The 26,293-nt window shown below is 30.4% G+C and overlaps 4 protein-coding genes across 4 annotated transcripts in view; 2 read left to right on the top strand and 2 right to left on the bottom strand.

Moving 5' to 3' along the window:
• LOC129907352 (UPF0605 protein CG18335) overlaps positions 1–26,293 on the bottom strand; it is a 205,488-nt gene that overhangs the window by 32,796 nt on the left and 146,399 nt on the right. The gene's annotated exons all lie outside the window — the stretch shown is intronic.
• Positions 3,369–7,825, top strand: LOC129907348 (alanine--glyoxylate aminotransferase). Its single transcript, XM_055983506.1, has 3 exons — positions 3,369–3,808; positions 6,621–7,483; positions 7,545–7,825. The coding sequence occupies exons 1-3, from the start codon at positions 3,659–3,661 to the stop codon at positions 7,714–7,716; spliced, it is 1,185 nt and encodes a 394-aa protein (XP_055839481.1). The 5' UTR covers positions 3,369–3,658; the 3' UTR covers positions 7,717–7,825.
• Positions 11,716–15,902, top strand: LOC129907355 (microtubule-associated protein RP/EB family member 2-like). Its single transcript, XM_055983513.1, has 6 exons — positions 11,716–11,966; positions 12,033–12,178; positions 14,966–15,152; positions 15,210–15,403; positions 15,460–15,521; positions 15,592–15,902. Exons 1-6 carry the CDS (start codon positions 11,840–11,842, stop codon positions 15,695–15,697), a joined length of 822 nt encoding a protein of 273 aa, XP_055839488.1. The 5' UTR covers positions 11,716–11,839; the 3' UTR covers positions 15,698–15,902.
• LOC129907345 (juvenile hormone epoxide hydrolase 2-like) lies at positions 19,115–20,780 on the bottom strand. Its single transcript, XM_055983503.1, has 4 exons — positions 20,505–20,780; positions 20,239–20,441; positions 19,979–20,183; positions 19,115–19,918 (listed from the first exon to the last, which is right to left on the bottom strand). Exons 1-4 carry the CDS (start codon positions 20,700–20,702, stop codon positions 19,121–19,123), a joined length of 1,404 nt encoding a protein of 467 aa, XP_055839478.1. The 5' UTR covers positions 20,703–20,780; the 3' UTR covers positions 19,115–19,120.

Below are 26,293 nucleotides of genomic sequence, written 5' to 3'. Positions count from 1 at the left end.
CTTCTATTCCACTGAAAAAAGATAGGAGCTCGGGAAAAAACTCAGTTATATACTTTCTGTATATAAGAATACGTGGAGCAGCTATCTCTTTCTTGCATGCAAGATGAAATAAATTTCCCCTCCATTAAAAGTACAGACAATAATGTACTTTAAAAGTACATCAGCGAAGCACATCTGGAAGTGCTTCTGATGCACATTTGCCAGTACTTTTCTAGCTACAGAAAAACCACTGAAAATTGTTCTTTAAAAGTACTTATGTATCTAGAAGTGGTGAAATTTGTACGTACAAGAAGTAGTTTGTTCCTAGTGAAACTAAACCTTTTGAAATAACACATGAAACAAATTTATATGATATATTGAATTTATAAATAGTTTTAATTCACTGGCTTTTAGTGAAAAATTATTTATAAACTACAATTTATCATATAAATTTGTTTAAAATGTAATTTCAAAAAACTTTGTCTCATTAATTCATAAATTCAACATTTGGCATAAATTCAACATTTTCTACAGCACCTTCAACAACTTCTATAAGGCCTTATTATCACAGTACACATAAAAAGGTAATATATTTCGAACTGACATTGGTCGCCAGATTGTCAAAACATGACACTTTGGCGACCAATGTCAGCTACCGAATTCTTAATTGTTTAAAACACCGACGAAAAACGCACAAAAACCGATAAACCACGCACACCACTAATTTTTAAACAATTATTTACCATTTTCCGCGATGAAATACGAAGAAAATTTGTTATTTTTCAATTTATTATATTTTTAAATGACATTTCATAAATTAAAACAAAAACAAATTTCCTGTTTACTGCGATTGAAATATAAAAATTAAAGGCCGACCTGACAGATTGGTGCCCATTTTTGACAAACAAATTTTGACAACGTTCGAAATATATTACCTTATTATGTGTACTGTGCCTTATTATAACATCCTACGCAAGTAATCCGATTTGTGCATTTGGACAAACCCATTGACATTGACCTACTATATATGGACTGCTAATCGTTTGACTTTTCCATACAAAAATTGAAAAAAAATGATTCCACGTCTTTCTAGCTCTACTAGCGGTATAACCTTAGACGGCGAAAAGAGGAAACTTTTAGTGAATGACATCTGTCGTTAAAAGGTAGTGCTTTCTCTGTTTTTCTATATTTGTTCCTTTCGCACTTAGTCAAAAATGTTGCACTTATTCTCCACTTTTTTTTAGGGCGCTAGTATCGCGAAGAAACAAGTGGAACCAACCTGAATATGCTTCTAGCAGTCCATATATATTAAGTCAATGCCCATTGACTTAATATATATGGACTGCTAGAAGTCAGCTAAAGTTGGTTCCACTTGTTTCTTGCCGATACTAGCACCCTAACTAAAAGCGGAGAATAAGTGCAACTTCTTTGACCATCGATATTCGCGCTTAAAAATTTAAAAAAAAAAATTAACAAACGAAAAATATAAAAACAATTTTTTCCCAAACACTTTTTTTTTTTATTATTTTTCATTCAAATATTCATATATTTATATATTTTAAGCACTAAACCACTAAAACGAAATAATTTAAATTAAAACACACAAAAAAAACCACACCGCCATGTTTGTTTATGTTTTGCGAAGTGCGAAAGGAACAATGGATTAAACATCATGGGAATATATATCTAAACACTTTTGAATTTTTTTTTTTAGGATGACTCAACTCCTTGTGGTAGCTGTTTGTGTAAAATGTTTGGGACACAAGAATTTGAAAAAAATACTATAGGTACTTTGAATTTAAAAGGAGGAGACAGTAGTACTAAGCTGTCGAGAACAGTAAAATGCTACTATACCAGTTTCAGTACTGCAGCACAGCGCTTCACTCTCGATCAAAGATGAATAAAAAAGACAGACAAAATTTACGTGTAGGTAAATTTACCCTCTAAAAAATTTTTGAAAAATTTTCCAGCCCCCTCCAAATTTTTTTCTGAATACGCCACTGTTCCTTTGGGAACATTTATCTAATGCTTAGTACTTAAAACTACTTTGAACTTCTTTTCGTCGGCTGGATGCTATCTTGTTCAAAAGACCATTTTTTACGAAATTGAGTTAATGCAGTCTTTATAATTTTGGGATGCTCTTTCGTTTGGCGCAAACCATTTCATTCTATTGCCTGATTTACAATATTGCGAGACGAGATTTTTTCTGATTTTTTTTCTTGATTTTAATTTTATTTGGATTTTTTTTATTTTGGCGACTTGATAATTTTTCGTTTCGCTTTAAGCTTAGTACGCAGCTGATTAAATCAAACCGCTTTACATCTCAGTACAGTCGCTGCCGATGCAAAAATCTAGGAATTTTGCTTTGAAGAGTATAGTTGACTATACCCCTAAGCCACACGCGACTTCTTTTTATTTTAAAATTTTCGTATGACATAGATTTTAGTTAAATTGGAGAAAAAACTGATATATAAAACAAAGGCAGCATTGATCTATTACTCTTTCTTAGTAGAAATTCTAGAACCTTTACTGTTCAAGTCTTCACATATCTCGGAAAAAATTCAACTTTTAGAAAAATTGGATACCAGACACCAGAATTGATAGCAAATATTTAGTAACGCCTGGTACGCAGATCGAGATACATTTTAGCTCCCATACAAATTACCGACAAAATTTAGCTGAGCTTAAATTTATCTGAACATCGTATCGATAGTTTGTATGGGAGAGCTTAAATTTAGCTCGGATCTGCGTACCAAGATTAAAGATCAATACTATAACTGGTTGTGTTTTCCACGATATGTGAACAGTTTTTGAAATGAAAAGAAGCATTCAGCTGATAAATCCAACCGTTAATAATAAGCGCAATACCTTACTTTGCAAGTTACATTCTTATAAATCATTCGATGAAATTGCTATAGAAAACTAAACGCAATTGTCATTTCAAATTTATAGTTTAAAATTAAATCTGTAATCAATCTATCAAGAAAAAATCATCCTATAAATGTGTGTTTTAAGTTCCTATATAATATTTTACTTTTAATATGATCTACAACTTCATGTACATCTGTTACATTGCCCTCAAACAATAAAACCAAACAAATCTACTCATGCATGCGAGCGACCTTTTTTGATCCCATTTCTTCTATTTTCTCGCTGATTTCCAACTTTTAAAAAGTATATCAACTAAATCTGACCTCTATTTACTTTGTACATTTTTTTTATTCTTCTTTTATTCAATTTTTTTCAAAACAATCTCGTATTTTTTTTTTTATTAAAATAAAAGTAAAAAAAAATAACCAAAAGATGAGGTTTGCATTCAACACTTACCCTAGTAAAGCTGATAAGGGCTCCTGATAGTGATAAGACTCACCGTATAAGATGTTTCGAATACTCGAGCTTCATTTCAGTTGGTTAAAGAGAATCAATCTTGAAGTTTACATAGAAGTCATTAGATTAGGTTTAGCAAATTAAAATTAAAAAAAAAGAACTATCTGTGATATGAATTTAATTTAAAAACCGCAAAAAGAAAAACCGAGATTATATACATTTTGTACCTATATCTACCACATAGTGGTCTGATTTGAATATAAAAAGGACGTCGAAGACCCAAGTTCGACTTAGTGTTTAAAAAGACATAGCTCAGTGATATTTGCTTTTAAGTAAAGTTAAAAAAAAAAAAATGGAAATTCCAGCACCAATAATTCTCAAGCGCCAACTTTTGGTGCCAAATAAAACTTTGATGGGACCTGGTCCTTCAAATTGTTCACAAAGAGTTCTTGATGCAATGAGCAACCCAGTTCTAGGTCATTTGCATCCTGAGTGCTTACAGGTTAGTAAAATCTATAAGATTACAATTATTTGCGTCTGGTTGAAACTAGACTCGTAATATCAATTAAAATATAAGAAGAGATAACAAGGCTTAAGTTAATATTTATTTCTTATTTGTTTTTCAAAAGCCTATAACTTAATTCATAGTTTTTTTTTTCATTGAAGAATATAGACTTTGAACTCGGGCAGATGCCTCTATCTGTACCTTTGCAGGGTTTGAGATTTATTTGAGAAGCAGGTTTTTGTTTGTTTGAGTTCATAATATTTGTTTTGCAAATTTCTTATCAGTTTAGATTAGTTTGTTTTTGCATTTTCAACATGTAGTAATTTTGTATTTATAATTAGATTTGAAAAACAAATATTTTAATGAGATGAACTATAAAGATAAACTTAATATTTTTTGAGGAAACAAATGTTTGCTAAGATTAAAATACTACAACTCAGCGCTTTTTTCAGGGTTTTGTTTGTTTATTTATTTTTTTTTTTAATTTTACGTTACGCGGCCATTAATGAATTTGTTATTTTATGATGTAATTAAGTCTTACATATGTTGTGCAGAAGTTTTATCCATGTGACGTACTTCAGAAAGAAAAATGCATTATTGCATTTAACTCTTTATGCAGATTATCGCAATGTTGTAACTTGAATATATGTGTTTTAAGTGCAGAATATGATGTCCTGTCATTTTCCTTGAGACTGAAGACCTTTATTTTGAATATCTAACCAATAGAACCCAAACTTTATGCTTTTTAAAACAACAATTTCGAATCGATTTTGAGAGTTTTGTTATTCAATTTTTTGTTAGTTTGAATTGTTTGAAAACTCTCGAACTAAATCTCGAAGTTGTTGGCTTAAAAATCTTATAATATGAGTTCTATTTGTCGTATATATTCAAGATTAAAGTGTTAAGACTCAGGAAAAATGGCAGAGCATCACATTTTATATTTAAAATAAGAGTATAATTCAATTTGACCTTCACATAATGAACGATGCATTAACAATACTAATATTGCAATATCTCACGTTCTTAATGCAATAGAGCCAAACCTCCATAGCAAAAGTTTTTCATTTGATACCAATTTCATTAATGGCCGCCAAACGTTCAAAATGCCCATTTTCCTTTGATCAGAAAAATCAAAAAGTGCAAGAATGTGATCACTTTCAGTTTTTAAAACAAATTGGATGATGGTACTGACCTTACCATGGTCCTAGAATCTTACATATTGTTTAATTTAGTGACTTTAAAACCTTACATCTCGGGGATTACCAATCATTTCTTCGTCTACCACAAAATTAATTTTTTTTTTATTTTAAACTATAATTTCTTATATTTTACTAAAAGTAAGATCGATGGATCAATAATAGCCTAAACAATTTTGAACCTACATAAGTAAATATTCCTTGCGAACGTTTTATTTGACTTTTCGAACAAATGGTATTTTTGCTTAATGTGATTACATCGTTTCAGATTCTACATTTGTACACATAATTTTATATTTTTTGGTTAATTTTTTTAAGAAAACGTGAATTAGGTAAAATATTTTATAAAACACTTTTTATCTTATATTACACTGGCCAAAAAACTCTGTTTTATGGTTTTCTCATAGTTTTTATCGCCAGAATTGAACGAAATTGAAATCGGAATACACTGCAGCCACCGGCTTTCCAATACAATAAGAATTATCAAAATTGGTTCACTCCGTCAAAAGTTATGAGGTAACAAACATAAAAAAAAAAACAGACAAATTGAATACCTCCTCCTTTTTGGAAGTCGGTAAAAAAGTGCTGATTTGTATGGACTGTTCAACAGACTTTTAAGCACAAGTCATTAGACGTTCAAAAAAACTACATTAGGCATAAACTATAAAATTTTTTAAGGCTTTCTGGTTATTTGTTATAGTGCTTTTCATATTTATAAACCACTCCAAAAATTGTAAAATTGCTAAATTTTAAACAAAGCTGTTTCATATTTTTAACCCAAATTTTGTAAAGGTTTTTTCTCAATTTTCAAATTTTGTTTTATCAATATGTACCTATGTATGTTTTTTGTATTGTATCGAGAAATCCACATTCATATTTAAATGTCTTAATATCTTATCTGCTACTATATTGTATTTCAATTTCTTATACAAAATCATCTGATTTATTCAACAGAAAGTTAGAACATAATTATTTTTATAATAATAGGGATGACCTCTGAAACGAGCTCTTAGTCTGTAATCTTGTTTTTATTATTCTTTTTTATGGAAAATTTGCATTCATGTTTGGGTTCATTAAAAAAAATTGCAAGAAGGTTATAGGTATATTTGATAAGTTCTACATCCTGAAACAGATGTGCAATACAATAATTACTTAAAAGTCTAGACAAAAATTATTTTATATTAGAAACAATCAAAACAATTGCACTCTTATCTCTACACAGTTAATTTTCAGTCAATGAAAAAAACCAAAATAAAGTTTATTGTGGTCTGAGAAATATCTAGATTCTAGATTAAAAAAAAAAGAACAAACAAACATAAGAATAAAGACTTATGTAAAAAAAAATAAATAAATAAATAGGAACAATATGATTCTGAGACTTTATAGGGTGCTTAAAGGTTAATATTTTGATAAGATTGTCATCCTGAAAACAGATGTGTAAGTCAAACCACTTAAAACCAGAATAATCTAGTTTTTTATAAAACAAAAATAAACAAATTCGCAGACTCAATTCCTTAGTTTTTATTTTCATAAAATGGCGCCCAACAATAAGTTTTGACTTTCTGAACTCAATTAAAAAAATATATGTATCAATGATTCAACTTTAATTACAGATTATGGATGAAATTAAAGAGGGCATCAAGTACGCTTTCCAGACAAAGAACGAAGCCACAATGTGTGTGAGTGGCTCAGGTCATGGTGGAATGGAAGCAGCTCTATGTAATCTCCTTGAAGACGGTGATATTGCTTTGTTTGGTGTTATTGGAATGTGGGGACATCGTGCAGCTGATATGGCAAAAAGATACGGTGCTGATGTTCGATTTTTAGAAGCACGCTTTGGCCATGCATTGACAATGGATGAAGTAGAATTTGCCATGGAAGGTCACAAGCCACAGGTTTTATTTATATGTCAAGGTGACTCTTCAACTGGTATTGTTCAGCCAAATATCGGTGAAATTGGACAACTTTGTAAGAAATATAATTGCTTGCTAGTGGTAGATACAGTAGCTTCTTTGGGTGGTACTGAATTTTATATGGATGATTGGAAAGTTGATGTTGCTTACACGGGCTCACAGAAAGTTCTTTGTGGTCCACCTGGAATTACTCCGATTTCGTTTAGTAAAAAAGCCATGACACGCATTACTTCGAGAGCCACAAAAGTCAAATCCTATTATTGGGATGCGACATTGGTGGGTCAGTATTGGAATTGTTTTGGTGGTTCGAGAATCTATCATCACACTATTGCATCTACATTGCTTTATGGATTGAGAGAAGCTTTGGCTTTATTCGCATCGATGGGATTGAAATCAGTGATAAGAAGACACAAGGAATGTTCATTTAGATTGCAAAAGGGCATTGAAGATATGGGACTTGAATTACTTGTACCTGTTCAAGATGATCGATTGTCAACTGTAACAGCAGTTAAGGTCCCTAAAGGTGTCGATTGGAGGAAGGTTTCTGAATATGCAATGAAAAAGTATGTTAAAAATGATGATGTTCAAAATAAAAAAAAAAAATAAATCTAATTTTTATTTTAGATATTTCTTCGAAATTAGTGGAGGATTGGGACCAACAGCTGATCACGTTTTCCGAATTGGAGTAATGGGTGAAAATGCAACAGCTGAGAAAGTGGACTTAATGCTTACGATACTCCGGGAAGCTATTCAAAATACTTCTAATATAACACTCAATGAAAAGTCGAAGATGTAATTTCATAAGAATATTAAGTCATTAGTCATTTAAGTTTTAGTTTGTAAAATTGTTCTATATATTAATACTGCATTTAATAAATATAAAAATTTTAATTATTCACATAAAAGATTCGTTATTATTTAAAGTAGTACCTATAAAACGAGTTTATATTCTCACTCCCTTCCATCTCACCTAAGCTAAGAGATAAATTTGAGTGTAACGCTTCTTCAAATGGAGTTTAACTATTTAATATGAGTCTACTGTGATCCTCCGCCATTTTGTAATTTGAATTAAAACCTTAAATCCTACTCTCTACACTCAGAGAAAAAAAATTGTCATTTTTAACTATTTTTTTTTTTACCTATTTTGTATTTTCATATTTAAAATCGGGATAACTATTTTAAATAGTAAAAAATATTTAACTGTCGAGGTATCTTTCAAATTAACCATTTAATAGTCAATTTTAACTATTGAAATAGTTATTTGTTACTATTTAAATTTGTTGTTATTAAATTTGAATAGTCATGGAGGAAAGGGCTATGGGACATACAATGCATTTTTTGTATAGGGGGAGGGGGTGATATATCTCCCGCTTACGGTAGGGGAAATTATGTAAAACCACTAAAAATAAAAAAAAAAATAGTTTTTTTTTTTTTTTTATACAATATTTCAACAGTACTGGTTAAAACAAAATATGTTGGCCAAAATAAGGGCTCACGGAATTTGGTAGCTTGGTCTCTCTGTTGATAATTGATTTTTGTTTCTCTGAAAAATTAGTTTATAAAATTTGAACAGTTAATAATTAATAATAATTACCTATACCTACTAAAATTTACTTAGTTTTATTTAAAGCAACACCTTGGAAAAAAATTGATTTGACACATGGTTTTCCTCGAAAATAGAGACTTTTGTTTAAAAAGAAATAAACTATAAACAGGTTTAATTCTTTTTTAACAAAAGTCTTAATTTTTGTACCCCACGACTTAAAACTTGTACTCGCACTGGCACAAGATAGTTTTCTGTAACTAAACAAAATAGTTACTTTTAACTATTTTACTTTGGCATGAGACTATTATTATAGTTAAAAATGAATATCTTTATAGTTACGTAATAGCTACGGCATCAAGCAATTTTAACTATTTCAATAGTTATTTTTAACTATTTTGTTTTGGCATGTATCATTTTTAATTATTTTCTAACTATGTTCTGTTCAAAAATAGTTATTCGCAAAATTTCAATTGATTTCTATAAAGTGACTGTGCAAATAGTTACAAAAATAACTATTTTTTTCTTTGAGTGTACGTTAACGTTTTGACTATTGATGTATCTCTATTGAATCAGTAGAAAAAATAGAGACATAGCGTCAATACGTCAACGTATGATCGTAATAGTATGTCGTAATTCGGCCCCTATTTTCTCTACATCCTAACAATCAAGATTTAGTAAGGATTATTATTTTGTATTCAAATTTTGATTATATCTTAACATATTTTATAAATTTTGCTTATGTTTAAAAAACTTCATTTACAATACATTTTCTATATTTTAATGCTATTTCAGTAAAATTATAAAACACTTTCCAGCCACGAGATCTATTAAAATTTTAAGTGTTTCCTCTAAATCGAATGACTGCACCCCAAAATATTGTCTTATTATTCACTCAAAATAAATTATTTGATTTTGCAATAAATTTTGTTTAATTTTCATTTATCCCGAAAGGGTATGCGGTAGTGGTACGGGTAATTGTATGAAAAAAATTTCAAACTGGAGAATCAATATTTAAATATGGAATTTTTATACAAGTACCCGTACCGCTACCCCATAACTTCCGGTGTAGTCAAGCCTGAAGTCGGCTATGATTTTTCTATGGTATATGTGGTAGCGGTACGGTTACTTGTATGAACAAAATTCCAAACTGACACATCAACGTTCAGATGTGGAATTTTTTTAATACAAATGTCGTTACCGCTACCCGTACCGCTACCGCATACCCCCTGGTGTGGCCAACCCTTTAAAGGCTTGGTACGGGTAGAGGTAACGGTACTTTTATGAAAAAAATTCCAAACTGACATATCAACGTTCAGATGTGGAATTTTTTTCATACAAATATCGTTACCGCTACCCGTACCGCTACCGCATACCCTCCGGTGTGGCCAAGCCTTAAGGCTTGGCCACACCGGAGGGTACGCGGTAGAGGTACAGGTAACGGTACGGGTATTTGTATGGAAAAAATTCCAAACTGACACATCAACGTTCGGGTGTGGAATTTTTTTAATACAAATATCGTTGCCGCTACCCGTACCGCTGCCGCGTACCCTCCGGTGTGGCCAAGCCTTTAAGGCTTGGCCACACCGGAGGGTATGCGGTATAGCGGTAACGATATTTGTACTAAAAAAATTCCACACCTGAACGTTGATGTGTCAGTTTGGAATTTTTTTCATACAAGTACCCTCACCGCTACCCGTACCGCTACCGCATACCCTCTAGTGTGGCCAAGCCTTTAGTCACCCACGAATTACGTTCACCGTACGGCAAAAATCGACTCGTGAAAAGTCCCCATTAGACAAGTGAAAATAGGATATTACGCGATAGCGTTTTTCATTTATGTCGTTTTCCAAAATTATTGGAGTGAATCACTCCTTTTTTGTGCAATTTAGGAATTTGTTCACGAAGAATTTGACAAGTGGAGTTATTTGACGTTTGCTTTGCATGTGTTTGTAATACGAAATAATAGGTGTGTTTTTTTGTTTATCTATATAGATTTTGTGCAAAAAAACGACATCGAGATTTTTGAAATCGAAACAATTTACGTGTTAAATACAACAAAAACTTTATATGTATAGATTTTTCAAAAATCCAGATAATTATCCAGATTTTACTTTCTCTCGATAGAAAACAGTATTGCCAAGGTATTTTAATTGTTGTGTTCATACAAAAATATCTGAAAATATTAACAAAAAAAAAGCGGAGAAAACGAGGTTTAAAAAAAACTCTCATAGAAAAAAATAATCAAAAATTTGTTTGACATGGTTGCATTGAAATGTTAATATCTCGAGATATACGCAATGCACTTTTCAGATAAAAGTCTTAAATGGATCCTGATAAGATTGTTCAACAGATATGTATATAAAATTACCAAAGTTTTTTCGAAAAATTAGAAATAAAAATAAAAAAGTTTCCACATTTGATTTTTAAAAAATCGAAAAAAAATTCAATATGGCTACCTTCAAACGCTTATAACACAAGAACGACGCAACTAATGTTAATGGTCATGGTCTTTAAATGAAGCTAAGAATATACAGATCATTTTTGGTTTTTTGTGAAAAAAAAAATTTTGAATCCAACATGGATGCCATAGCCATATGAAAATTTTTCTTTGCATCCAACATGGATGTAATGGCCTTCCCACTTCGGAATTAAAATAAAATAAAAACAAAAGCAACATTTTTGACAGACAGCTGCCAAAGTATAGTACAGTGTTGCCAAATGTTTGCATGGATTTCAAAAATCCCGATGTCGTTTTTTTGCACAAAATCTATATAGATAAACAAAAAAACACACCTAATGAATAGAATAATAACACAATCTTTTAAATTCACTTTTAGTGATTTTTTACAATACTTTATTGAATTTTTTTTGCAAATAAATATAATTTCTTCACAAAAAAAAGTTAAAACAACCACCCAACAATTTGACACCCAGTCCATGAAGTCAAATGTAGAAGTATTGGTAATCACTCCGTCACTCCTTCAAAATTTTGGGAGTGAAGAATTCACTCCAAAAATTCACTCCTTTTTCAATTTTGGAATTTGAAATCACTCCTTTTCGGAGAGATTATATAGCTAGGAGTGTCACTCCTTGAATTTTGGAAAACGGCATTAAATGGACTGCCGCTGTCTTTTTAAGGGCAATGTAAATATGGCCTTAGTATGCTACAAAATCTTTATCCTGGAACGCATTTGTACTTTCGACCAAATTATATCAAATTTTGACACTGACATTTCCCACCATTATACCATTCCCACACCAACAGTTTCTTGTGCAGATCCGTTATCCAAAATTAAACCGCGAAAAATTTTAAAGTTAATTTTTAAAGTTTAATTTTCTATAAGATTCTTTAAAAAAAAACTTATTAAAAATAATGCCTGAAATTAAATCATTATCCTTCCCAACTGTGACCGGTGAAAATGTACCACGTCACAAAATGTTACAATGGGTCAATACAACTCTATCATCAAAATATACTAAAATCGAAGAACTTTGTTCAGGTAAATTAGATTTTCTTTCTTCAATAAAATTAAACATATTTCAATAAATTATATTAAATTAATTAGGAGTTGCATATTGTCAACTTATGGAAAGAATTTTTCCAAATTGCATTGGCATGCGAAGAGTGAAGACACAGGCTAAGCTTGAACATGATTTCATCTACAATTTAAAGCTCTTCCAAGCTGCATTCCTTAAAATGAACTTTGATAAGGTAAGTTAAGGATTCTTTACTAGAGTGGAGCGTTTTTGGACTTTTTTTCAAATGCGTTTTAGTTTTCTGAACTTATTCTAATATGTACCTACTTTTTTTTTTTTATTGACAATAGAATAATAAAAATCGGGAAGCCTCTGAAGAATGCTCGTTTTCAGGGAAATAGACATTCTGTAAGATTTAAGAATCCCATCTGAATTGACTTGTTCTATTTAAATTCACACTACTACATATAACTTATGCTTAGTGGTCTCTGGGACCAAATCTGATCCCCTATCTTGAGTCGTCAATGAAAAAAACAAAATTTGGGAAGCTTCCGAAAAAGGCACATTTTCGCAAAAAATGTGATTTTAAAATTTTATAAAATCCTACCTAGAACAGCTTTCTTTTACAATATGTTAGTATTTGCTATGCTTATTAGAACCTATTAAAAAGGACCCAAACTGAGAAATTTTTTGTAATAATGACGTCGCACAATGGGAATTTTGCGTAAAAAACTCCAAAATTCAAAGTTCTTCGGACAACATTTTCAATGGTATTTCTGAATTCTAGAATAAGATCTGAATCAAAATTTAAAAAAATTAACTGAAATCGGACTTTTAAGCCGAATTGATAGTGTTGCTCAAGTTGAGATTTTTCTCAACTTAAGCATTCCCTCAAGTAATGTCATTATTCGCTGCAAGAATAGAGCTAACCACTTGAGTAAAGTAAAATCTCGACTTGAGGAAAATATGTTCTCAATCTAGCTATCTTCATCGTTTTGGTTTTGTTTTTGTTGCGATAGACGATATTTAACACTAAAGAAATAAACGAATAAGGAATTATTAAATAACACTGGCCAAAAATTTTTAACTTTTAAAAATTTTTCAGAAAGATTTACATATACATATCTAATTTTATAGATTTGGGTTCAGTTAGCTCAAAAATCATATTGGTTTCTTTCTAGCAACTCTAGTTTTTGAAATATTTAATTTTTCATATTTGGGGAATATTCATACTAATTTTTCAGTTTTCCTTATTTTGAGCGTTTATTCGAATTTTCCAGAAAAATTTATATTAAAGCTAGTGTATTAAGGGTCAGTAAACCTAAAAATCACATTCATTTATTTCTAGGAGCACTATTTTTTGAAATATTTAAGTTTTCCACATTTTGGGGATAGTTACGTACTAATTTTAAAGTTATGCTTATTTTAAATGTTTGTTAAGATTTTCTAGAAAAATTTTTGTCGAACCTATTGCATTTGGGCTCATAGCTTAAAAATCACGCTGGCTGCTTTCTAGGAGCTCTAGTTTTTTTTTAGATATTTCCATTTTTCACATTTTGGGGTGATTTTATACCATTTTTTTTAAAGATTTTTTTTTTATTACAAACGTTTTTAAAGTTTTGCTGGAAAAATTTATTTTGAATGTATTGTATTTCGGGTCAGTAAGTAAAATAAAAATACAAAAAAAATTTTTACTTAAAAAAAATTTAACAAAAAAAAATTTGTATGAATTTCTATGTCTTTTCATTATTAGATGATAGTTATTAGATGATAGTTTCCTCAAATCAGTCAAATTTCATTGTGAGTTTGATTGAAAAAAAAATATTATGTCAGGTCAAGATTTTATTCTACTCAAGTGAAATTATCTTTCGATAGAGGCCAAATTTTGGGTGCCACCAGGTGCCACTGACTATTTTATTGGAAATTGAAAACTACAATTGGTTGCTAAATTAATTTTCTTAAAAATTACTTAAAATAAGAAAATAAATTATAAAAAAACAACGGCAACACTAACAGTTATGAACGATACCTTTTTTAAAACCAAAATATTACCCTTAATTTTAATTTTAAAATTAAGTTTTTCAAATAAATATTTTTTTAAATGTGAACGAATTGGTTTTTTGAATATTTTTTTAACTATAATTTGGGTTTTTCATGAAATGAAAATGGAAAATGAAATGAGTGGACCTCGAAAAAAATAGGTGTAATTAGTTATTCTTTTCTATTTAGTGTAATAAAAATCATCAAAGTGGTTCCAATAATACAAACATATAAAAAAAAAATGCTAAAGGTACAAGTAAATTGTAAATTTCAGTTTTTAGATCTTCTAAGAACAAAATCTGAATTCTTAATTACTCTCACAATATTTTTAAAGAGGCGTGGCAGTGGGTGGAAATGAATAATTTCTTACTTAAATTGTCATCCCTGAAAATTTCATCCAAATCGATTCAGTGCTTCCTTTTTTATTGAATTTTTTCCGCACATCCATACAAATTTCCCTAGTGTGCAATGTTAACAATCTTGACGATGCTACAAATAGAACTCAAGATATAAGCTTTTTAAACTAACCATATCGACTCTATATTGAAGAGTTGTGAATTAAAAAAAAAAAAAAAACAAACAAAAAATTAAACAGAAAAGTCTCCAAAACAAAACCGCTTAAACAGCTTACATAAATGTATATCTTGAGTTCTTTTGATCGCATCGTCAAGATTAATGTCTTCAGGCTTAGGGGAAATGTCAAAGTATCATTCCTTATATTCAGAATATGAACTTGTGTAAATTTAGCCGACTCCCATTAATTGGAAAACTCGCGATATTTAACCTCCTGAAATCCATATAAGGCTGCAATTTAAAGCTGCCAGACTTTCAAATTGTCGAATAAAACAAAAAGATCAGAATAAGTTCAGAAGACCATAACTGATAAACAATGAGTTGCACGCAGTGATTTGAAAAAAAAAAATTAATTCAAAAAACGCTCCACACTTCACTTATTTGTTCTCATTTGATTGTTGCCCATTAGAACGTTCCTATTGACAAATTGGTGAAAGGTCGTTTCCAAGATAATTTTGAGTTTCTGCAATGGTTCAAGAAATTCTATGACATGCACTCGAATGATAATAAAGAGAACTCCAAAGCGACCACCAACACTCTAGCCGTTGGGAAACCTATTAGGAAGGCTATAAGTGCAACAAATCTCAAAGCTGATTGTAAGTTTCCTTTTTGGCTCCTTTGAATCTTCTTTAAAAGTCATTTGTCAATTTTAGCTAGTCCAATTGGTGGAATTGGTGGTGGATCGGCAAAGAAGACCACACCAACATCGGCTCCTGGTGCCAGTTCGATGAGAGCGAAATCTTCATCCACTAGCCATTTAACACCGCGATCATCTCAACCCAGCAGGCCTATTTCGCCATCGAGTGTGGAAGTTCTTACAGAAACTTGCACTCAGCTGAAGGAACAGGTAAAAAGGATATTTACTTCATCTCTTCCAATTCTCTAAATAGTTTCTTATTTCAGATTGGGATTGCGGAGAATGACAAGAATTACTATTTCAATAAATTGCAATTGATTGAGAATTTGTAAGAAATTTATTTGTTTTAGGTTTTGATTGACTCTAATTTATTTTTGATTTCTTTTTGCTTTGTTTAGATGCATTGAATGTGATAGTAAAAATGAATATCCCGATTGGACTAAGAAAATATTGGGAATTCTTTATGAAAAAGAGGTGGATGATGCTGCTTCTGCAAACTATTAGTTAAATTACAGAATATACTTTTGTACAAATTGTTATTATTTATTGATTTTGCTATTAATTTATTTCTCAACTTTATACAATTTTTTTTCCAATTTTAATTTAAAAGCTAGTTTCATAAAAATTATATTAATCTTTTTGTTACTAAACATTCAATGATCTCTCTACCTCAAAAGAAATAAAGTTGTTTCATATCTACTCTAGTTAATGGTTAAACATTCAATTATTAGTTTTTAATGTTCAAATATTCTAAGACATTTATCCTTCCAGTTTTTTGTTAACCCTTTCGGTACCAGCTTTACTCTCATGTAACATATCTTTAAAAATTCGAAAGGCTTAATTGAAAGATAATAATGCCTAGTTACTGGATTAGTACAAAAAGTTAGTCAAATATCATACTTTTAATTTTTTTCATCGAAAAAGGGACTGAAATCCATATTTTTTTCTTTGCAAAAAACTTTTTTTATATATGGTCATAATTTTGAAAAAAAGATATAAAAAATGTTAATCCAGAAAGTGTTTTGGCTTAGAAGAAGTAGCATACATTTTTGTTCTATAAAAAGTTATTTTCTCAGTTGTCCGACTTTTTTTGGTGGTCATAGGCGGTGTATGTTACATGCAACATGAGAATAACACATTAGTTTTGCTATTTATTATTTTGGAACATAACTTTTTGCTATTCATATTTCTTAGTTTTGATGTTTTTTACAAGATAATACTGAAAAAACGGAATATTTTATTGGTATTTTTTTATTTAATTATTTTTTACGTTGCCTATTTACAATAAGTCGTGCATCAGCTTTTAAATCTAGTCACGAACTTCGACACATTTTTAGGACTATTACGAGTCGCGAGTAGAAGGTTCAACTCAAATCGAATGATTTATTGGCTAATAGATAATTATTTCAAGATATGAGGTATTTATGAACCCTTCGATATTTGTTTCATTTTCTTGCAAACAAAAAAAAATAACAATAGACTAATATCATTTTTCAGATTCAGCAATGAATAAATCTATTCATCTTGCCAAAAATAATTATAAGACCACCATTGTTCGAATTTTTGTACAGGGCAACAGGATGAGAACTTAGGGATAGGGATTGTGAAAAAGGAAGACCGGATCGGAAAATGATAGGGAATTTTGGAAGGGAATAAGATATATAGTTCATAAAAGCAGTAGTAGTACTAGGAAATAGAATTGCATTTATTCAATCACTGTCTATCAGAAAATGTATACTCAGAAAGTTTTTTCATTGACAACTAATCGAAGAATGGCCATTCAAACCTTTTTTTCGAAATTTTTGTTTTACTCAAGTAAAAAAGAAACCAAATAAAATATTTTGTTTTATAAAAGGGCATTTTAGACGTTGAGCGGCGATTAATGAAATTAGTATCAAATGAGAGAGCTATAGCTTAGGAAAAACTTCTACACTCGAAGTTTCGCTGTATTTTTTTAAGGATGCAAGATATTGCAATATTAGTATTGTTAATGCATCGTTTAATGTGTGAAGGAAAAATTGAATAGTATATTTTTATTTTAAACATGTATATAATATGAAGCTCTGTCATTTTCACCTGAAGACATTGATCTTGAAAATCCGACCAATAGGATTCATAGTACAAGATTTTTAAGCCAACCACTTTTGCTTTTGTTCGACACTTTTTAAACCCATTCAAACTTAAAAAAAATTGAACAGCAAAACTCCCAAAATAAGCAAGAAATTGTTGTTTAAAAAAGCTAATAGTTTGAGTTCTAGTGGTTGGATATTCAAGATTAAGGTCTTAAGAATCAGGGAAAATGACAGAGTATCATAATATGCACTAAAAATATATAGTAAAGTTACAACATAGAGACAATCTGCATAAAGTGTTTAATGCAAAAATGCATTTTATCCGTTTCTGAAGTACGCCACAAGGATAAAACTTCTGCAAAACATAATGTAAGTCTTAATAACATCATAAAATTACAAATTAATTTTTGGCCGCGTATCCATACAAATTTGCCCGTTCTCCTTTACGTTTATAACATTCAAAATTTGGCTTGTAGTTGTAATTTCAAACGGTAAGAATAAATCCAACTTTTTCAAACCATTGCCTGTCTACCAGAAACCGATAGAAATAAAATGTTTATCTCATTCCATTCAAATCCACATAATCTTTATTTTATATTGAGTTCAAACATCTGAAAACAGTAAAATATAGAAGCTATTCAGTTTTCTGTCTCATTTTAATCTTATCGTCTTTTGTTATGTAAAACAGCAGTACATTTTCTAAAAAAAACATGTTAATTTGTAAAGTTTTTCTTAATTCAATTTAAATCCTTGAATTTTCTGTTAAAGTCGAAAGTCATTCTAAAAAAAAACGTAAGACGAAAAAAGGCAACGAACAAAGTTTGGAGCAAAATTATATACATAGCTGAAGATCAGTAAAGAATCCAATAAAATAGGTAAATTTGTCAAAAAATTATACCATTATTAATTTATTATTATACATACCTATAAAATTAGTAGATTTAATTTTCTAAAAAAATAAAAATCTTAAGCTATCTTAGGTTATCGTTATAGAAATCAGAATATTGGGTCAGAAAAAAGAAATTGAAATTAATTATTTTCGCGATAGGAAATAGGGCCTATCCTAAATCTCCCGGGAAATTTTGTTTCCCTCGGAATATATTTTGAGATTGGGAAATCTCTGTTGGAATTTATTTCCAGGAATCAAAAAATCCTATGAAATAACAGCTAATTTCCACTAGCGATTAAGATACTAATAAATTTCGACGGAAATTTTTCATGACCATTTTCGTTTCCGTGTTGGAAAGATGGGAAACATTCCCGAGAAAATTTTATTTACGATATCCGGAAAAATTTTGCAAGTTAAATTTTTAATCAAACAATAAAATAAGTTAGGTATTATACAGGGAGTCCCAAAAGCAATTGATCAATCGAAATATACAGATAGGCCAGAATTTGGTAACTTGTTAATCACAAATTCTTACGGTTTTCGAAAAAAATGCAGTTCTTGTATAATTTCGAAAAATCCCAACTTTGCGATAGTATTTTGCTCTGAAAAACCATGTTTTGTCATATTTATAAGGTGTGATTAGCTTTTCATAATTAAAATTAGTTTAAATCAAATTTAAAATAATTTAAACTGTCAGATACATTTGTGACCAAAAAAAAAACATTAAATTACATGGTAACATCTTTGTTGTAGATGTTGTATGATGTTACAATCTGAGAAAAATCCCCCAGAGTTTTATAAAACACAGTTGTGGATTTTGAAAATTTTTCCTTCAGTAGCAATATGGCGTAGTATAAAAGATTTGACACGGGACACTGTGGTGTATACGTGTTTTTTTTTTACGTGAAAATGTTTTAATCAATAAGTTCATGTTTTTAAGAGTTGAACAATAACAGCAAATTACAGTTAAACCATATATTTCTCAGCTTTTTTAACAAATTCAATAATATCCTTATAAAGTAAATCAGGTTCCTGCAAAGCAGCAAAATGTCCTCCATTATTATAATACGTACTCTGAACTAATTTCAAATATTTATTTATCAATTGAAAATCCATAGAAAAATGATAAGGTAGATCTCCTTTAAAACGTGCACATGCAGTTGGAACAAGAGTTGTAACTCGATCTAAATTCAATTGACGTTGTTCTTTAGAATAAGCTTCAGCAAACATTCTTTGAGATGTTGTTATCGAATTGGTTAGATAATAAAGCATAATATTGTCAAGCAGAGTATCTAGTTTGAATTTTTGAGATAGTCCACCATCTTCCAATGTCTTGAATGTACCATTAGTCCATGTTGAGAATTTCTCTATAATATATGCAGCTAATCCAACTGGGTTATCGCTGAGAGCTATTCCAATTGTATCTGGTTTAGTTGCTTGAATGTGAGTATAACCGGTTTCTTCGAAAAGGCTTGAAAAAGTCTTCGATAAGGGAAAGAAAAAATCCTTTTGTACTTCTTCAAGATAAAAAGATGGCATTAAGCTTGCAATAAAGAGTTTAAGATTCGATAAAGGTGTGTTTATAGTACAAGTTGTTGAGTGATATCCAAGAACATTTTCCGGGAAGAGGGTTGCAATATGAGAGCCAATTACTGAACCCCAATCATTACCATGGATGAAAAATTTCTTATATCCAAGTCGAAGCATGAGATTACGTAAAATTACTGCAATTTGAGCTGGTCCCATACCTTTTTTTGAAGCTCCCTAAACCAAATTTTGAACTTATTAGAACACGAGGGATATTTTTAAAAGCCTCATAATTACCTGAGACCATACGAAGCCTGGTAAACTTGGCGCAACAATATCAAAAACTATATTACTTTCATTACTGCCTTCGTATAACTTTGGTGCAAGTTCATAAAATTCTCTTACTGAACTTGGCCATCCGTGAAGAAGAAGAATAGGATACATTTGTTTGACTTCTTTGACATCTTCATAGATCTTAAGATGCAAGTAGTGTAATCGAAGCCTTAACAAAAATATTAAACTTATATATTTTCCATGATTTTTGTTTCTCTACTCACCCTTGGATTAGGGTAACGTATTGAGGAAGTTGCCAAATAAAAATCTCTCGTTCCCTCCATCGAGGTAGATAGTCGTCTTTCCAATATTTCAAAATCTCCTTCAAATAGTTAGTATTGAAACCATATTCAAAATTAACACCTTCTAATGGAGGAGTTAGGGAAACTTTGTTAGCTCCAATTCGACTTGATAGGTCTTCAATGATCTTCAAAACAATTATGGTTATAAAAAAGCTTAATTTTAAATTCTTTAACTTAATTCTACTCACTTTATCAGCAAAAAATGGTTTTACTAATTGAAGATCTTTTGGTTTATCATAATCATTTGGAGCTTTACCTTCACCCCAATATTGGTTGGTTGGTAGTTTAGGTCGTTCAACTGATGCCAAGTTTTCGTTGAGAATTTTCAATATTAACCCAAAAGCAAGTGAGAAAACTATGACAAGAATTCTAAGTTTTGGCGACATTGCGTGGTTGGTAGACTAATTACATACTCCCTTCCACCTGTTTTGTCTGACTGTTTCACTTCACTCAATTGATATCATAAAGTGGCAATTAGGTTGGAAAAATTGTAACTTACTAATCTGAATAGGTTTTTATCACGTTGTGGAGCTTAGAATATTTTTTTATCATTAAAAATAACATGTGCATTATCGATTTGATAAGAAATTCTTTTGAGTGAAGTAATGTTAGATTACTCCAAACTTTGATAAGCATATAACATTTATGAATTAAACACGAGAACACATGTATAAGAGTATAATCTATAAAAACATATTTTTTGAAGTTATTACTACTTGTAGTTATTAGAATTACTAGGTTTTAAGATTTTACCTTTTGTTTAAAAAATTTTAGGAATTCAAAAACATCGCAGATAGATTCCTCACCCTGAAAAACATATTAAAACACCCCCATATTGCGTTTACATAAAAATATAATTATACTCAAAGATGGTGTATAACGTTTATGATATTTAAGCTCAGTAAGGGAATAGTATTTTCAAATTAAATCGAAAAATATGGATCATAGGGAAAAATTTATTAAGATAAACAGTGGCGTAACTAGCCCTTTGGGGGCCCTGTATCCACATTTTCTTGGATGCCCCCTTCATCCTTAACAACATTGCAATGTATTGGTTCGAAAAGTGAAAATTTGCAAACTCATTTTTGTATAGTTTTCCGGACTGTTTTGCAGAAATTTGAAGTAACCCAAATCGAAATGCAATGCTGAAACCTCGGATTTGCAGCTGCATTAGTTTTCTACAAAATCGGGAATGTAAGCGATTCATTTCGGTCTAGGTTACTTCAAAATCTGCCAAAAAAAAATTTAAATGTTGCAAAACGCTTAAATCTTTGTTAAATTTAACCCATCGAAATAATGTAAACGTTGACTTTAAAGTAAGATTCTGGATTTGAAATTCTTATTTATAATTACTTCTGTCAACTCATCAAAAGAGCGCTTCGTTATGTTCCTGCTTTTATTTCTGAAAACATGCCTCACTTCCATGAGACATTTCTCATGAGAAATTTCTAATGAGAAATGTCTCGAGAGAAATATCTCATCATAAATGTCTCTAGATAAATGTCTCGAGATAAATGTCTCTAGACAAATGTCTCGAGATAAATGTCTCTAGATAAATGTCGCTAGATAAATGTCTCGAGATAAATGTCTCTAGATAAATGTCGCTAGATAAATGTCACTAGATAAATGTCTCTAGATAATTGTCGATAGATAAATGTCGATAGATAAGGTGGATACATAAATGTGGATAGATAAATGTGGATAGATAAATGTCGCTAGATAAATGTCGATAGATAAATGTCGATAGATAAATGTCGATAGATAAATGCCGATAGATAAATGTCGCTAGATAGATGTCGCTAGATAAATGTCTCTAGATAATTGTCGATAGATAAATGTCGATAGATAAGGTGGATACATAAATGTGGATAGATAAATGTCTCTAGATAATTGTCGATAGATAAATGTCGATAGATAAGGTGGATACATAAATGTCGATAGATAAATGTGGATAGATAAATGTCGATAGATAAATGTCGATAGATAAATGTCGATAGATAAATGCCGATAGATAAATGTCGCTAGATAAATGTCGCTAGATAAATGTCTCTAGATAATTGTCGATAGATAAATGTCGATAGATAAGGTGGATACATAAATGTGGATAGATAAATGTGGATACATAAATGTCGCTAGATAAATGTCGATAGATAAATGTCGATAGATAAATGTCGATAGATAAATGCCGATAGATAAATGTCGCTAGATAAATGTCGCTAGATAAATGTCTCTAGATAATTGTCGATAGATAAATGTCGATAGATAAGGTGGATACATAAATGTGGATAGATAAATGTGGATAGATAAATGTCGATAGATAAATGTCGATAGATAAATGTCGATAGATAAATGCCGATAGATAAATGTCGCTAGATAAATGTCGATAGATAAATGTCGCTAGATAAATGTGGATAGATAAATGTGGATAGATAAATGTGGATAGATAAATGTCGATAGATAAGGTGGATACATAAATGTGGATAGATAAATGTCTATAGATAAATGTCGCTAGATAAATGTCGATAGATAAATGTGGATAGATAAATGTCTCAAGACAAATGTCGATAGATAAATGTGGATAGATAAATGTGGATAGATAAATGTGGATAGATAAATGTGGATTGATAAATGTCGCTAGATAAATGTCGATAGATAAATGTGGATAGATAAATGTCTCAAGACAAATGTCGATAGATAAATGTGGATAGATAAATGTGGATATATAAATATCGATAGATAAATGTGGATAGATAAATGTGGATAGATAAATGTCGCTAGATAAATGTCGATAGATAAATGTGGATAGATAAATGTCTCAAGACAAATGTCGATAGATAAATGTGGATAGATAAATGTGGATATATAAATGTCGATAGATAAATGTGGATAGATAAATGTCGATAGATAAATGTGGATAGATAAATGTCGATAGATAAATGTGGATAGATAAATGTGGATAGATAAATGATAAATGTGGATAGATAAATGTGGATAGATAAATGTCGCTAGATAAATGTGGATAGATAAATGTCTCAAGACAAATGTCGATAGATAAATGTGGATAGATAAATGTCTCAAGACAAATGTCGATAGATAAATGTGGATAGATAAATGTGGATATATAAATGTCGATAGATAAATGTGGATAGATAAATGTGGATAGATAAATGATAAATGTGGATAGATAAATGTGGATAGATAAATGTCGCTAGATAAATGTGGATAGATAAATGTCTCAAGACAAATGTCGATAGATAAATGTGGATAGATAAATGTCAATAGATAAATGTCGCTAGATAAATGTGGATAGATAAATGTGGATAGATAAATGTAAATAGATAAATGTGGATATATAAATGTCGATAGATAAATGTGGATAGATAAATGTGGATAGATAAATGTGGATAGATAAATGTGGATAGATAAATGTGGATAGATAAATGTCGATAGATAAATGTGGATAGATAAATGTCGATAGATAAATGTCGATAGATAAATGTGGATTGATAAATGTCGATAGATAAATGTCGATAGATAAATGTCGACAGATAAATGTCGCTAGATAAATGTCGATAGATAAATGTCGATAGATAAATGTGGATAGATAAATGTGGATAGATAAATGTGGATAGATAAATGTCGATAGATAAATGTGGATAGGTAAATGTGGATAGATAAATGTGGATCGATAAATGTCGATAGATAAATGTCGATAGACAAATGTCGACAGATAAATGTCGCTAGATAAATGTCGATAGATAAATGTGGATAGATAAATGTGGATAGATAAATGTCGATAGATAAATGTGGATAGATAAATGTCGATAACTAAATGTCGATAGATAAATGTCGATAGATAGTGGTATAATCGGGTTTTTGGATTTTTTTCAAAATTCCGAGAAAATCCAGTTTGAAAGTTCGGGTAAATTGTTTTTTTCGAAAAATCCCCTAACCTTTGAACGCTCCTGAAAGCTATACCGCTTGAGAGAAATTTTTGGCAGTGATGCCAAATGGTAGCTTGTGTCATGGGCTTACGCTTTGCACATTGTTAGATTTTTAAAAAGCTCATCTTCCATGTTAAACCGCCAAATCATGCCTATTTTTTCAGCATCGGGCTTAACTTTTTTTTCACCTTTAAGTTCTCCCAGTTTGAGAACCCGTGGACCTACAGTGATGGGAGTTGTACCCAAATGTAGGCTAGAGTCCCCGTTACCTTTGGGTATCAAAAAATTTTTTTTACCCTTTTTCAAAATCCCGAGATATAGGCGTTGGAAGTTGGGGGTGCGAAAAAGCTTCTGGGAGCTGGATTGATAAATGTGGATAGATAAATGTCGATAGATAAATGTGGATTGATAAATGTGGATAGATAAATGTCGATAGATAAATGTGGATTGATAAATGTCGATAGATAAATGTGGATAGATAAATGTGGATAGATAAATGTCGATAGATAAATGTGGATAGATAAATGTGGATAGATAAATGTCTCAAGACAAATGTCGATAGATAAATGTGGATAGATAAATGTCGATAGACAAATGTCGACAAATAAATGTCGCTAGATAAATGTCGATAGATAAATGTCGATAGATAGTGGTATAATCGGGTTTTTGGATTTTTTTCAAAATTTTGAGAAAATCCAGTTTGAAAGTTCGGGTAAATTGTTTTTTTTTTCGAAAAATCCCCGAACCTTTGAACGCTCCTGGAAGCTAAACCGCTTGAGAGAAATTTTTGGCAGTGATGCCAAATGGTAGCTTGTGTCATGGGCTTACGCTTTGCACATTGTTAGATTTTTAAAAAGCTCATCTTCCATGTTAAACCGCCAAATCATGCCTGTTTTTTCAGCATCGTGCTTAACTTTTTTTTTAACCTTCAAGTTCTCCCAGTTTGAGAACCCGTGGACCTACAGTGATGGGAGTTGTACCCAAATGTAGGTTAGAGTCCCCGTTACCTTTGGGTATCAAAACATTTTTTTTTACCCTTTTTCAAAATCCCGAGATATAGGCGTTGGAAGTTGGGGGTGCGAAAAAGCTTCTGGGAGCTGGATTGATAAATGTGGATAGATAAATGTGGATAGATAAATGTCGATAGATAAATGTGGATAGATAAATGTGGATAGATAAATGTGGATAGATTAATGTCGATAGATAAATGTGGATAGATAAATGTCTTGAGAGAAATGTCTCAAGAGAAATTTCTTATGATCAATGTCTCGAGATAAATGTCTCGAGAGAAATGTCTATGTATACTTTTTCCCACATATAATTTTATACCGAAATTAAATAAAAATTACTCTTTTACGCAGAAAATAATGAAATGTATATGGAAAATTTAAGAGTTTTCGCAAATATAACATTTTGTTTAAATTTTAAATTAATTTCTCATGTGAAAAATACATTTCAATACAATTGTACCCATTTCAGTACAATAGAAATAAAATTTTCAGTACAATTGAAAAATGTCATTTTCCATCCCTGGTAGGTAGTCAAAAAATCAACTCAAATCAGTCATAACAAAATTTATTTGAAAAAAAATGGAAATCAAAAAAAATTTATTTTTTTCAAAAATTATTTTTTCGAAAACGGTGCATTGATTTTTTTTAAACTACGGTTTTAAGTGTTGATAAATAGTTACTACATGCGTAATTGTTTTTTTTTTTATAAAAAAATATTTTTTTTTATTAAAAAACAATTTTAACAATTTTGATTTATTTTTTCAATTTATGTTTAAAAATGTGTTATAAAAATAAGCAACTTCAACTTCAAGAGCAATTTTGTTCATCCCAGTCTTGCATTTTATTTTACAAAAGTTACTGTTTACACTTATAATGCAGCTCGCTTCGAACACAACAGATAGCAATTTTAGAAAAAAATCGGATGCTTTTTTCCATTTCCAAAAATGAAAAAAAAAACCTGATAAACAATTTTGGAAAAAAATTCAGGGAAAAATTTGTGCATTTTTTTCCTTTCTTTGTTTT

Source organism: Episyrphus balteatus, chromosome 1 (genome assembly GCF_945859705.1).
Source record: "Episyrphus balteatus chromosome 1, idEpiBalt1.1, whole genome shotgun sequence".
In the NCBI taxonomy this organism is placed as follows: Eukaryota; Metazoa; Arthropoda; class Insecta; order Diptera; family Syrphidae; genus Episyrphus; species Episyrphus balteatus.
The sequence above is the reverse complement of the archived record's forward strand: the minus strand, read 5'-3'. Positions and strand labels throughout refer to the sequence as shown.

What these genes read in the sequence shown, in the direction of transcription:
- LOC129907348 (XM_055983506.1), top strand. Translation starts at nt 3,659, where the DNA reads ATGGAAATTCCAGCACCAATAATTCTCAAGCGCCAACTTTTGGTGCCA. An exon ending in TGCATCCTGAGTGCTTACAG is followed by an intron (nt 3,809 to 6,620) that starts GTTAGTAAAATC and finishes CTTTAATTACAG; the next exon opens with ATTATGGATGAAATTAAAGA. An exon ending in TCTGAATATGCAATGAAAAA is followed by an intron (nt 7,484 to 7,544) that starts GTATGTTAAAAA and finishes TTTTTATTTTAG; the next exon opens with ATATTTCTTCGAAATTAGTG.
- LOC129907355 (XM_055983513.1), top strand. Translation starts at nt 11,840, where the DNA reads ATGCCTGAAATTAAATCATTATCCTTCCCAACTGTGACCGGTGAAAAT. An exon ending in AATCGAAGAACTTTGTTCAG is followed by an intron (nt 11,967 to 12,032) that starts GTAAATTAGATT and finishes TAAATTAATTAG; the next exon opens with GAGTTGCATATTGTCAACTT. An exon ending in GCACTCAGCTGAAGGAACAG is followed by an intron (nt 15,404 to 15,459) that starts GTAAAAAGGATA and finishes TTCTTATTTCAG; the next exon opens with ATTGGGATTGCGGAGAATGA.
- LOC129907345 (XM_055983503.1), bottom strand. Translation starts at nt 20,702, where the DNA reads ATGTCGCCAAAACTTAGAATTCTTGTCATAGTTTTCTCACTTGCTTTT. An exon ending in AACCATTTTTTGCTGATAAA is followed by an intron (nt 20,442 to 20,504) that starts GTGAGTAGAATT and finishes ATTGTTTTGAAG; the next exon opens with ATCATTGAAGACCTATCAAG. An exon ending in CAGGCTTCGTATGGTCTCAG is followed by an intron (nt 19,919 to 19,978) that starts GTAATTATGAGG and finishes AATTTGGTTTAG; the next exon opens with GGAGCTTCAAAAAAAGGTAT.